This window comes from Aplysia californica, unplaced genomic scaffold (genome assembly GCF_000002075.1).
Source record: "Aplysia californica isolate F4 #8 unplaced genomic scaffold, AplCal3.0 scaffold00060, whole genome shotgun sequence".
In the NCBI taxonomy this organism is placed as follows: domain Eukaryota; kingdom Metazoa; phylum Mollusca; class Gastropoda; order Aplysiida; family Aplysiidae; genus Aplysia; species Aplysia californica.
In genome coordinates, this window is record NW_004797330.1 from 421115 (window position 1) to 434101 (window position 12987).

A 12987-nucleotide genomic window follows, 5' to 3' on the forward strand; every position below is an offset into this window, starting at 1 on the left:
CCCCCAAATAAAAGCTGATGAGAGGTATCAAACTTGGAAGATGTAAAGCAAAATGTTGAAACAAACATGAGACTAGGTGGGGCGTAAATATATGGTTGTAGATAGTAGAGTAGATATAAAGGGAGCTACAGATCAAAGGACATTTTCAGATCGGTTCTTTAACTGATTTTCCTTACTTCTCAGGTAAATTTCTCTCTATACAACTTCGTTTGAGAGTCAGTACGTCGTCCTGGTGGGAGCAAGCAATTGTTTTGGAGACCAGCTAACATTTAGCTGGAAGCTACGGTAAAGGTAGGCCTAAGACTTCTATGCAAAATACAATATATTATTATAATTGTTCTGCGGTTCGGGCCTAAGCTGATGCGGTATTTCTCATATGTTCACTGGTCAAGGCCTTCTGAGAAAGCCTGGCCTAGCCCTAGGGCCAATTGGCTACTCCTAAGTGATTTTATCTTGTAGATTTTTCTAGGCTAATAGCCTAGGCCTAAGCCTGCATGCTTTCCCTCTATTCCCATTTCGTTGAAATCACTCAAATCACTTTCACGTGGAGTTGAATTAGCCCAGCATTCTGAAAGCTTTCAGGGCACACATGTAGAGGTGATTCAGATCATTGGATGCAAATCATATTAGGCCTATTTACCATTTCAAGGTATCTCTTAACTTTAGCGCTTTCCCAATCAACACGAATAATATAAAGGCCTCGTAAAAGATGAAATGAAAGCAATCATGGATGAAAATGAAAGAAGAGAAAAATTATCAGGAAATGTGTCATGTGACCAAGCGTCATGCGCAATGAAGGTGCGCGTTTTGTTTGTAATGGCAGCCAGCATTATCTCATTACGATGGATACGAATTTTTTATATTGCTAGTGTTGCAAATTTCATTGCATCCCTTTGAACATGATATTGTGAACGGTAAGACTTTTTGAAGTCTTCTCTTGTCAGTGACAAATGGCGGGGAAAAGATCTAAAGGTGGCTATGATGGTAAAATAGCAGGATTATACGATTTGGAGGAGACGATAGGACAGGGTCATTTTGCAGTGGTGAAATTGGCAAGACATGTCTTCACCGGAGAGAAAGTAGCTGTGAAAGTTATAGATAAGCAAAAACTAGATGATATCTCTAGATCCCACTTGTTTCAAGAAGTGAGATGCATGAAACTAGTTCAGCATCCAAATGTAGTACGTCTGTATGAGGTCATTGACACACAGACCAAATTGTACCTCATCTTGGAGCTTGGTGACGGTGATATGTATGACTACATCATGAAACACGACGATGGTCTGGATGAGGCTGTTGCTAAGAAGTATTTTCAACAGATTGTCGAGGCAATAACTTATTGTCACAGACTTCATGTTGTTCACAGAGACCTTAAACCAGAAAACGTTGTGTTTTTCAATAAGCTTGGCATTGTCAAGTTGACAGATTTTGGATTTAGCAATGTTTTTGCACCTGGGAAAAAACTGGAGACATCTTGTGGATCCCTTGCATACTCAGCTCCAGAAATTCTCCTTGGTGATTCTTATGACCCACCGGCAGTTGGTAAGTTTTTTCTGATTGATGCATAGGGAGGACTTTCGTAACGAGCGACCACTAGATCTAAGGGTTTGGGTTTGGGTGAGGGTTAGTACCGTTTGGTCTCTTCTAGTCTAATAAACTAAGACTAAGGAAGTGGCGGTGAGAATAGAAATACGATCGACCTCTCACCCCGGGTGAGACTTGCCACATAGGCTATTCTCACCCGGTGTCAAACAAGACCTGCTTTTCCTAATTTCGGAATACTTTCTATCTATGTGGATGATCAAATGGATGATAAAGGCAAAGAAAAGATTAACGTTATAGCACGAAAGTAAGCTAATTTTATCGACTACAAAGATGCTATGGCTATTTCACTTTTCGTATCGAGCCGAACTACGGGGGTCGCCATTTTGTTTTGCCCGAAAGTTCTCGCAAGATCTAGAATCTACTCCTCCCCTCTTCTCTCTCTCTCTTTCTGAATACTATCTATCGGTGTGGACGATCAAATTGACCAAAACAAAGTTAAAAAATGATGTTAAAACACAAAAGTAAATTAATTTGGTCGTCTACAAAGATGCTACGGCTATTTAACTGATTCCGTCCATGATTTTTTCAGGCTCTGGACAGAGTTATTTTTCCCTGCTCAGTTTTAGACCTGGGGTGCATCTATTTAACGCATTACTGTGAAGTCTCTAAGTCACTCTAATAATGTGTATTGTCATACCAAACTGATGGGAATAAGTAGAAAAATCTGTTTATATCAATAACAATGACCTATAATCTGTTTGTATTACAATTTCCTTCTGACAAAAACGAATGAGAAAAAAAAATTGACTTACCGCATTTTCTCAGCTCTACAAGTCCTTATAATCCATAGGAATCAACACAACATTGTAGCGATATCACCCTAGCACACATTTATGCAAGAATTTCACAAATTTAGTTGAATATCTTTCTTTGAAGAGCCTTTTTATTATACCAGGCTCCGTGTTGTTTACCCTTAGGCCTTAGATCTAGCCTACATCGCAACAACAAAACAACGATTTTTGCAAGAATTTCGCGGAGTTTCGATCGATATTGGCGCTCAGAGATTGAGGTCAGGTTTGTTTACAAGTTCTACTTCCTTTCGACAACTTAAAAAGTAGGAACTATGTTAAAAAGTGCACCTTTGTTTCGGATTTCGTTGAGCCGCTCACAGCGGCCGAATGGAGGCAGCGGAAAAACTCAGAGCCGCTGTCAGCAGCCGAATGGACGGAATCAGTTAACTTTTCGAAACGAGCAGAACTACGCGGGTCGCCATTTTGTTTTGCCCGGAAGTTCTCGCGCTACTCCTTTCTCTCTCTCTCTCTCTCTCTCTCTCTCTCTCTCTCTCTCTCTCTCTCTCTCTCTCTCTCTCTCTCTCTCTCTCTCTCCCTCTCCCCCTCTCTCCACTGCCCACAGACAAAATTGTACGCTTCTAGTAGGCTAACAGTAGTAATGGAACGTTTGTTCACGGCACAGAATTCTACAATTTTTCTGTTATCACAGTGTAGAAGTAGAATTCTGTGGTTTAGGGTGAACGCAAAATTGGTTGGCCTAGATCTAGGCTATAACGGTGAACGCGGTGAAAATAGCCAAAAGGCTCGCCTGCACTATTCTCACCAGGGGTGAGAATAGAGGTGGCCTATACTAATCTGTCTCCACCGGTCACAATATCTGTCATGAGACGCATGAGACGCAGTGTGCTATAAGATCTAGATCTAGATACCTAGATCTATCAGCTACGAGGCTCGAAAGGCCAAAAAGTTGGCGCTTTTTCTGTAGTTCCCACCCCGCAATTGTTATATTCGCGGGTTTAGGCCCCAAGAGTAGGGTGGTTTCAGGGGGGCATGCCCCCCTGAATTTTACCACAATTTAATGTTTTGCAGTTGTTAGGTTTGATATCTTAGCTCGCCACGAATCAAACGTATAGATCTAGATCTAGATTCTAGATGTAGGTCAGGCTCAAATAAGGAGGGTGGGAACTACCGAAAAAGCACCAAAAAGTTAACTTTCCATGAAATTTGTTGTTGTTGATCAATTGAAAGTTTCTTCTGCTTCATTTAAAATCAAAATAAACGAAACGACTGTAATCGCCTGCCAATCAACTATGTCAAGCCTCTATAGATCTAGATCAATTCTAAGAAGACACCCATTAGCCCCATTACTATGGAACCATGTTGCTCAACTTCGGAGGCCATTTTCTCCTTTTCGTGATTCCTCACCTTGCTCAATTAAAAGTTCTGTATTTTTGTCAAATATGGTCATATACTTCATTCTTGTTTTAAATTGTACGCCAAAGGAAAAGGTGATATTTGAAAATAATGTTTACTCAGTTGAAATTTCCTTCATACTGATACTGACCGGCAGGGACACATTTAAGCTTTATTGTGTTTTTTGGGGTGGCTGCTCATTACAGAAGTCCTTCCGATGCATCTAGAATCTAGATCATAGTTGTGTTATTTTACTACTAATGGACCCGTCTCAACAAATAGAATCTACGTTTTGTGTACTGGTAAAGCTATTCTGGTAAGCCGCTATTCTGGTTAGTTTGGTTTTATTTTGCTGAGCTGGAACACTTCCTTCCGGGCCATAGACACTAACGTCTCATGCCTGATGATGATGCCTCACGGCCCACTGGACCCTAGGGGCTCATGCTTTACGCCTCACACACCAGTCTGGGTATTTTTTTACTTTCCCTCCCGTCTCACACTTAGCTACCAGTTGTCCATATTCTACTAGACTAAATACTGGTGTGCTGAACACGAGAATATCAACTTCATTTCCGTCGCAAATTAATAGTTTTATATTTGATTGTTCTTAATCGAGATAGACGTGCTTTGGACCAATGGAGAGGGGAGGGGGGGGGGGGTCCAGGTGGGCCTGCCCCACTGGGGTGAAAGAAAATTTGGGGGGTCACAAGGGCGCACACCCCCTTGTTTTAACCCATAATTTGATATTTTAGTTAGATTTTTTTAAATTTAAAAAAAATTGATTTGAGAAAGTTTTAGTGGCAATTTATTGTGATCTGCAGCAAACCATACTGCAGTTTTACCCTTGGAACAATGCATCTGTGTGCGGAAGTGAAAGTAAAAATTTACCCCAGTCTGTGTGGTGTGATGCATTCAAGATGGAATCACTTGACCAAGAAGATTTGCTGATTTTGTTGTTGCTCAGAAGAAGGAAGCGAAAGAGACGGAGCAATATGGTGCCTCAAGCATTTTTTGCTCAGAGAATCCAGAGGATAACTTCACTGGACATTCCAGCATAGACATTCCAGCATATCGTGGACAATCCTGATGAAGAGCTCTTTTACAGTAGTCAGCATCTTGGAAAGGTTTTCCCAAACTTGTGCCCTTTGATCTTTGTCTTTGTAGTCAGGATCATGTGGGTCTCAGAGTAGAGGCCTTGCTTGGACTAACTTGATTTCTTTGTTATTGTCCATCCTGACGAGAAAATTAAAATTGCACATTGTTGGCAACGGCATCTGGCCCACGTCTAGCTCTACTGATAAAATAGTTTGCCCACGACTCCAGAAAAGTGAACATGTTCACTTCCAGGCTCACGCCTTGATCTGTGAAGTGTGAAGGGTGAGTGGAGGTCTGTGGCCCATCGCAAGTAAGTTTAGTAAGATTACTTGAGTTCATTTTTCCACTCATTCGTTTAGACGTGGAGCATGAGACATGATTCGCGAGTTTCTATGGCCCTGAAGTCTAATGATAACATCACCATTATGACTTCATTTCTGCTACGTGAGGAATTCTGTAACAAGCAACCTCTATGAAACACAGTAGATTAGGGTAGGGGTTGGGTTAGGGTTAGGTCTCTTCTTTATAAATTGTGTTTGTTGGGGTGGTCGCCTGTTACAAAAATCCTTCCTCTGCTGCAGCTGCCTTTTCTTTTTGAGCTTGTCTTGATAGCTTTTAACTCTTGTCCTGCGTCTGTGCTGAGATGCGAATCTTATCAGCAACCGATTACGTTGGACGTTCCGGGCAGGCCGCCGGGGTCACTCAGTGTGTACTGTTGGTGTACAGTGCGGGCGTCGGGAAACATGTTTTTGCAGTGAATACCGTGGAAGTGTGTTAATCGACGAAAAATAATGCTCTATCTTTCTTAGCTTTCTATAAAGTGTTACAAGCACATAATCTGATAAGACGTTACGAGTAGTTACACCCATTCGAATAATAACCTTTCTAGACGCTCTTGTTGTTTATGAATGACCTGGTTCCAAAGAGGATAATATAGGTCAATTTCCGAATGTTTTGCCCTCAAATTGTTCTTTGTGCCTGCACAATGGTATTAAAAATTATCAAATAAAAGCTTATTTTTTATCAGGTAGTATCATTTCATATAAAATCAAGCTCATTTTAAAGATTTTGTATAAGAAAAATGGAAGTCTTGTTTCCTGACTATCCTTTCGATCTCCTCATGTCTAAGGGGGTCAATTTGCTCTATAATTTCATTGAATGAACATCTAGAGCTACCAACTTGGCCTGTTTTGAATGAGACATGTATGGTAGCAATGACCACAAAAAATCTTTTTTTGTCAAAGAAAGTGTTTGCAAATAGGTGCATTTTGTTGTTGTATCCTCACAGAGCATGGGACTTTTTGAATTTTTGAAATCCATCAATAAACAAAAAAGTTACACATTTTTTAATCAAATAATTTTTGGTACACTTTTATATAAAACCCCCCAAAATGTGGGACGTTCTTTAATGAGTTTTGAGACAATTAACTCGCTCATTTCTCGGAGTATGTACATATATATGTCACAAATTTTCCTCAACACCACAGCTAAATGATCGCCTAAGAAACACGATTCAAGAGACAGGAATGAGTAGTTTTTGGGACTCATGTGGAGACATCTAGACTGCTGTGGGATGAATTCTAGTATATATAGCAAGTACACTGAAATGTGGGGGCAGGGTGTGTCACAGCTCAAAATGAGCAATTTGGTTGGTGGCAAGATTACTGTACTGTAAGTTATTTTTAATTTAGTGATCCTGTGTATGCATCCAAAGAGCGGTTTTTAATAAAAGTAAAAGGGGGGGGGGGGGAGTTAAAAATAATGCTTCAGTTTGGAAGAAAGTAGGCCTAGGCCTGTGTACTGTATTGTATAATTATGATTTTTTAAAGTTGTATGTATATGTAGTTTAGTGTAAAAGTAAAAATATGTCCCGATACCATTACCATATCAGTACAGTGAAACCTATGCAAGACGGAATGTCAAGGAAGCCGTAAAAAAATACTTCGTCATAGACATGCATTCACTGTCTTGGACAAGGGAATTTATAGGCAGGGGGGTCCAGAGGGTCAGGGGGCAGGGGGGGGCTCTGATAGTGATAATGGCATGTCTATCAATCTTACTAATCCACAGCCCCCGGTTCTTACGTCTCATTTTAAACCATTGTTTGACTAGTTACAAGCAGACACGATTGTCAAACAACTTTGTTTCCACCCTTAGCTGTACTCGTCAGTGCAATACAATCAACTAATGCCACCCCTCCCCTGCCTTTGAAAAATGATTTGGGCAGCTTTTTTCTTGGCTGGCTGTATGATCAAGGCAGCAAGCAGTGGTGAAATTTCATATTTCTCATGCCAGTGAACTAATTTATAAATTTGAACGTAAACAGCCTTGTGATCACAGCTGTACTATCCTGACCATTTGCCCTCTCAGGGCTCACATGGTTGGAATAACAGTTTATAGCTACCCCCCAAACTGCAACTCCCCCCCCCCCCACCCCCCAATCGCCTGGTGGCTTGGTTTTACATAGAACTGGGAATGGGAGCCGGTGGAATGGAAGTTGGGACGTTTTATTTCAAATCAGGGTTGAACGGGCAAAGCATTCTTTTCCCATATTCAATAAGTCAAAACCTTCCTTAGTCCTAAGGGAAGGAATTCTCTGTGTCCATTTTTGGGTTTTGTTGTCCTAAAGTATAGATCATATGATAATATAATAATTTATCAAAGGGGGAGTGGGGAGATGAACTGTCGTGACAGCTTTCCCTCTTGGAGAAGTTTCCATTATAATGGCAGGTTTGACTGTACTTTTTGATTAATTAATTGTGTTGTAGATTAACAGAGAAGGGGACTCGCTATTTGGCCAGGTTCAGATTCATTCTTTTACTTTTGTCAATTTCAAGTGGTAATAAATGGCAAACGTTATCTCTGAAGAGAGTTGGACACATGTTGGATTTACAGAAAAAAGGGACTGATACTCAATGCTGTATTTGGCAAGTGTAAAAATTCTCTCCTTTGATTCTGGGAATGCGCTCTGCGCTGCTCTACACTGTCGATGGGGGAATGCGCTCTGCAGGGTTGATGGCATTTTATCACTGTTTATTATGAAGGTGGTAATTTAAACGTTTTTTGATTGAATGTTTTAGTTTTGACATTGAATCTGATATTCATTTGAGAATATGATAAATTAAGGCGTGTCAGGTTGGAGAATATAATAAATTAAGGTGTGTCAGGTAAGATATTTGTAATTTGAAGAAATATTTTGGTACAAATCTGTTACTTGTGAATTGTAAATTACTTATGAATTGATATCATGATTTGGACATGAAGTCTAAGACCTGTTTTACATGTTCAAACTCAAACGATAGGGAATTTTCAGATCCACATATGCTTAGGTTTCAATGATTGTAAACCGTTGTTTTTTATGGTTCACCTTGCTTTCTTTCAGATGTGTGGAGCCTGGGTGTTATCCTCTTTATGTTGGTTGCTGGTCGTGCTCCTTTCCAGGAAGCTAATGATAGTGAAACGTTGACCATGATTATGGACTGTAAATATCAGATACCTCCGCAAGTATCGGCTCAATGTCGCAGGTATGTGTTTTACTTTGATGACTTTACACTTCATTTTTAAAGGGCTAAAGAGTTTTATGCAGTTTATATTATAATGTAGCATTATTTAGAAAGATTGTTATTTTAATCCATAAAAAGAGATCTGGGTGGTCAATTCTGTAAACAGCAGAAAGTTGTAAGTTAAGTTCTTTTTTTATTCCTTTTCTCTTCACAAGGTTGGGGTGGGGGGTGGGGGGAGTTGTGGCTTTTGTGTTTTGGTTAGGGGTATTATTTATGTCTATGTAAGTTAATTAAATATTTAAAGCCAAGCTCACAGAAGAGTAGTAAGTTTTGATAAAATAATAATTTACAATTTTTCTTTATTTTTGCAGTTAGTATTATTTAAACATCATAATCCTTATAATTTAAAAGCATATGTGGTTATAAGTTTCTCACTGATGATTCACATAGCCATCTGTAACACATGGTGGGTTATTGGCCGCTGTTCAACAAATTGTATTGAATTAACATTTTTTTTTTCAGCATTATGATGATATAATTAATCACCAGAGAATGGTCGATTTTTAGTCTTTGTAGCACAGATAATTATTTGTTGGAGAGTTTCTAGCATTAGTATCACAGTGCCTAGAACTAGGCCTATTGAATTCCATGAATTCTCTATGTCCCCCCCCACCCATTCCCAAGGCGGTGCTAGTGACTGAAGTGTCTTTAGGCCATTCCAAAGGGGGAACATTAGTATGTTCTTCATCAATGTCATGCTCATATCTGTGCCTGCACTGCAACAGGGAACTGCTGTTTTTTCTTAGACAGTTCCATGCCTGAATATGAAACAAATATATTTATGATTTATAAGTAAACTATACTATAAACCCTGAGATGAACAGAGAAGATTGTAGTCTTAAGTTACAGCTATGGGGCATTTAGTATTGGATAATTCCATATGTGAGGCATTGTGGTGAAATCAGGCACTCGTTGAAATAATGAAATCGAAGAAACTGACCTTTTTCCTCCAGTTTGGCAATTTTTATTGAATTTTTGTATTTTGATTCATCTCATTGTATGTCGTAAAACACATTTTTGTGTGAATTCTATGGAAAAACGTTGATTAATGGCACAAAATCTGTAAATTTTCAGTTTTCAAGGACTCTCAAGTCTCAAGCTATAGAAGTAACCAAACTTTGACAGCCATTTTCACACCAATTTTATCTCTGAAACCAGGCCACCCCCACCTCCTTCAATCACAAATACCCCCACTTCTATTCAATATAGATGGGTATTTTTTTCATAGAAAGCAAAGCAAATGAATAAGCTTTCAGACGATACCAATAACTCCACATGTCCAAAAATTGACGCGCGCCTGTTGTGACACATGTGTACAGATTTTTTTTGAGATGTAGATGCCTCTTCACTTTCCTGCTGTCCCAATGCAGAGGGAGCGATGTATCTTACACAAACTCAAGTTTTTTTTGTTTTATTTTGTTACCCAAATTTTGCCCATTTCCTTTTTGTTTAAAAGGTGGGATGGTGTATCTACATCCAAATTAATAGTTTCAACTATGTTTAGAAGCAAAATCCGTTACAGGTTTAGGGTCCAAAGTTTTTTTCCATTTTTCTTGAAATCATGAAATGTGCAGTTATGTCACCCCGCCTTTGGATGGCTGTTAGCTTTGTAATTTTATATTTCTTCCAGTGGGGAAGACGTTAAAAACATATTTGAGTTTCTTTCACAGTTTGATCACAAGAATGCTAGTAAGGGAGCCGTCTCAGCGGATTAACCTTCAGGACATTGAACAAGACCCCTGGCTCGGGGATGTTGACAGTCCGGACAGTGGACTCAGGATCAGTTTGCCTCTGCTTTCAAGAGAGCATGTGTCTGAGGAGGATCACAACTATGTAGTACAGAAGATGGTTGAGGGAAAGATTTGTTCCAGAGACGAGATATTTCAGTGAGTACAATGTTTAATGAATTGCTTCTCTTTTTATATTACATAAGACAAGAATTGTATGACCACATTGTGTTGCAGGCAATTAGGTTTTGGTTTAAGGCCTATGTTAAAAAAAGCAGGATCAAATTCAGGTTCATGAAAATTTATGTAAGCAACAGTAATGCTATTTGCTTTGTACTCATTTAAAAATGTTAAAAGTTCATGAAGTCATGTGTATCAGTCTTTAACAAAACCCAAAGTTAAAGTTTCTAACCTTGTTTTTCAAGGAACTTTGTTAAAAACCTTTTTACAACTGTGGCTTGCAGATCTCTTGAACGTGATGCATACGACCACATTGCTGCCACATATTACTTGCTGGTGGAGCGGAGGCTGCGCAAATTGCAACAACAGGAGGTAGCTGCTAGCTCAGCCAACAACCTGCGTAAACAGTCAGCACCTTCCACTAACATCGCTGCTGGGAAGCCCCACTTGGAGCCACTTATGCTGTCACCACGGTATGTCGTACTGGTTAAGTCGAAAGAAAATTATTTTTTTTCACCAGCTCCGTGCCTGTTGTCTAACTCTTGTCTGTTCTGTGTTTCAGATACTATAAAGGTTCTTCACCTTCCCTGTATACATATGTCTTATCTTTTGATATCACCTCTCCTGTTTATTCATTGTTGCGTTTTGTCTTTAACTTTTGTCTTATCTTTGTTTTTTTCCAAGTTCTTAATCGATGCTAACTTTATTTTATCTGAACTTAATACTGTGCATCTACATTCGTCATTTGAGGCCCTATATGTATTAAATGGGATGCAACTGGACATATTTATTGTCTGTATTTTGTAAAATTAGGTACAGATGTTAGGCTTAGTGAAAAAGAGTCAACTTCCACAGTGTGTGTGTACGAGTCTTGAAGGACTGCATATAAAAGTTTCAACGTTTTATCCAAAAAATGGCTGAAAAAGTCTTGAATTCATGAAAGATGACAATTTACTTAATAAAACGTGAATAAATATCTCAATACGAATTGTTAGGTATTTTTGTTTGAATAGTAAGCCTGTTCTTTCCAAGATAAGGACTGATAAAAAAAATTGTGCTCCCTCCTTTCTTTTGTCTTTCAGAAACATATAATTTTTTTACTACTTCCCCATCCCGTCTTTGTTAAAAAGTTGTTTATGAAGGAACAGAACGGCCACTTAATTATAATTCAGAATTTTTCATTATGAAGCTATTGTCTTGAATGTTTTCCTACCTTGAAATAGGATAACTTCTGTTGTTTCCAGTAACATTGGTTTCTTAAAGTTCCCAACATACTTAATGAATGTTGTAGTTTCTGTAATGTACTCATGTTTGTGTTTGTCCTTTACAATTTATCCTCAGTTGGTTTTTAAATTTTGTTTGTTTTCCTATTTTGTTGTGTAGTATTTTGTCTTTCTCATTATTTTGCTGAAGATCTTAGATATCCTTACAAAATAATTATGTGGTATACTTGTAACCACCATTTATGAAATTGGATGTGGAGACAGTGATCCTTTTTTTATTATTTGTTAATTTTTTAGAGAAAGCAAGAATTCACCGCCTTTTTATCGTTCTTCAGTTTTTGCATATTGTTTGATTTCCGAATTCTTAGGATTTTTTTCTTTTGATTTGTCTCATTTTTTGTTTGTTGCAGATTGATTTCATTTCCATAATATTCTGATTTGTTCTTGTTTCTTGAATCATTTCTTTGTTATGCGTTTTGACTGGCATGAGATTGAATGGTCACAAGTTTTTAGTTTGTTATGTGGAATAAAATGTGGTTATGTGCGAAGTACTTTTTTTTATAATAGGTTTGTGGAGTTGTACGATTAGTGTGGGCGTAAGTGTCCCCAAGATTTCTTGCACAAATCTTTTTTCAAAATGTAATGTATGAATGATAAAAAAGTTAAGACGAAAATATAATAAAGTTTTCTTTAAAATAATGTTTTGGGTTCAGTTGGACTTTACCTCTAGGAAAGGCAAGAGCATCAGAATGGTTAGGAAAAGGTTTAACTGGAATGGACAGAATTGAATCTTAAATGCTGGAATGATTTTCATAGCAGGTTTTAGATATTATAATTTTGCTTTCCCAGTCTTGGTGTAAATGTTTGTGTTTTTATTGAAGTTTATGGTTCATTAATTTCAGTTTTCTTTATCTTTTTTATATATAGGCAGTATGAAGGGCGCAATTTGCCTTAGTTGATATTTTGCTGGCTTCTTTTTAAAATTTTGTTACCAATCCTTTGAGTGCAAGTGTCTTTCTGTGACTGTTCTGCCGTTACAATATATTGAAGTCCTCTTTTGAGATTCGTTTGATGCTATGATCAGCGTCACATGATCCTTTCTTTTTTCCTATCAGGTTGTGTGTTAGGATGCTGGTAGCATATATAGAGCTCATCCAACACAGCACAAAAGTGTTTTTGTGTTTGTGTGTATCTGAAGGTGCATACACTAATACACGAGTACACTGTGCTGAAACTCACCTTTCCATAAATGTATCTGCTTTTCTCTTCTCCTCTTTCTTTCTTTGGGCTCTCTCTCTCACTCACCCGATCCTTTTCTTTAAGGCCAGCCCTTCCCTCCCACTCAAGAGACTTTACATTTAAGTTTAAGGTTTTTTACGTCTTGACACACTTTCCCCTCTTTCAGCGTTACTTAAATAATGTATTTTTTTCTATGAGACATGTCGTCTGA

General features: G+C 38.4%; 1 protein-coding gene across 4 annotated transcripts in view; it reads left to right on the plus strand.

Moving 5' to 3' along the window:
- Positions 1-776: 776 nt before the first annotated feature.
- The window catches only part of LOC101850235 (SNF-related serine/threonine-protein kinase), a 28558-nt gene continuing 16347 nt past the window's right edge, over positions 777-12987 (plus strand). For 3 of the 4 annotated variants that reach the window (XM_005093224.3, XM_005093225.3, XM_005093226.3), the window contains exons 1-4: positions 951-1542; positions 8227-8368; positions 10078-10293; positions 10599-10787. In XM_005093224.3, coding sequence (XP_005093281.1) covers positions 951-1542; positions 8227-8368; positions 10078-10293; positions 10599-10787 — 1139 coding nt within the window. Of the gene's footprint in view, positions 1543-8226; positions 8369-10077; positions 10294-10598; positions 10788-12987 lie in introns of all 4 variants that reach the window. The other variant, XM_005093223.3, reaches the window with a different exon arrangement.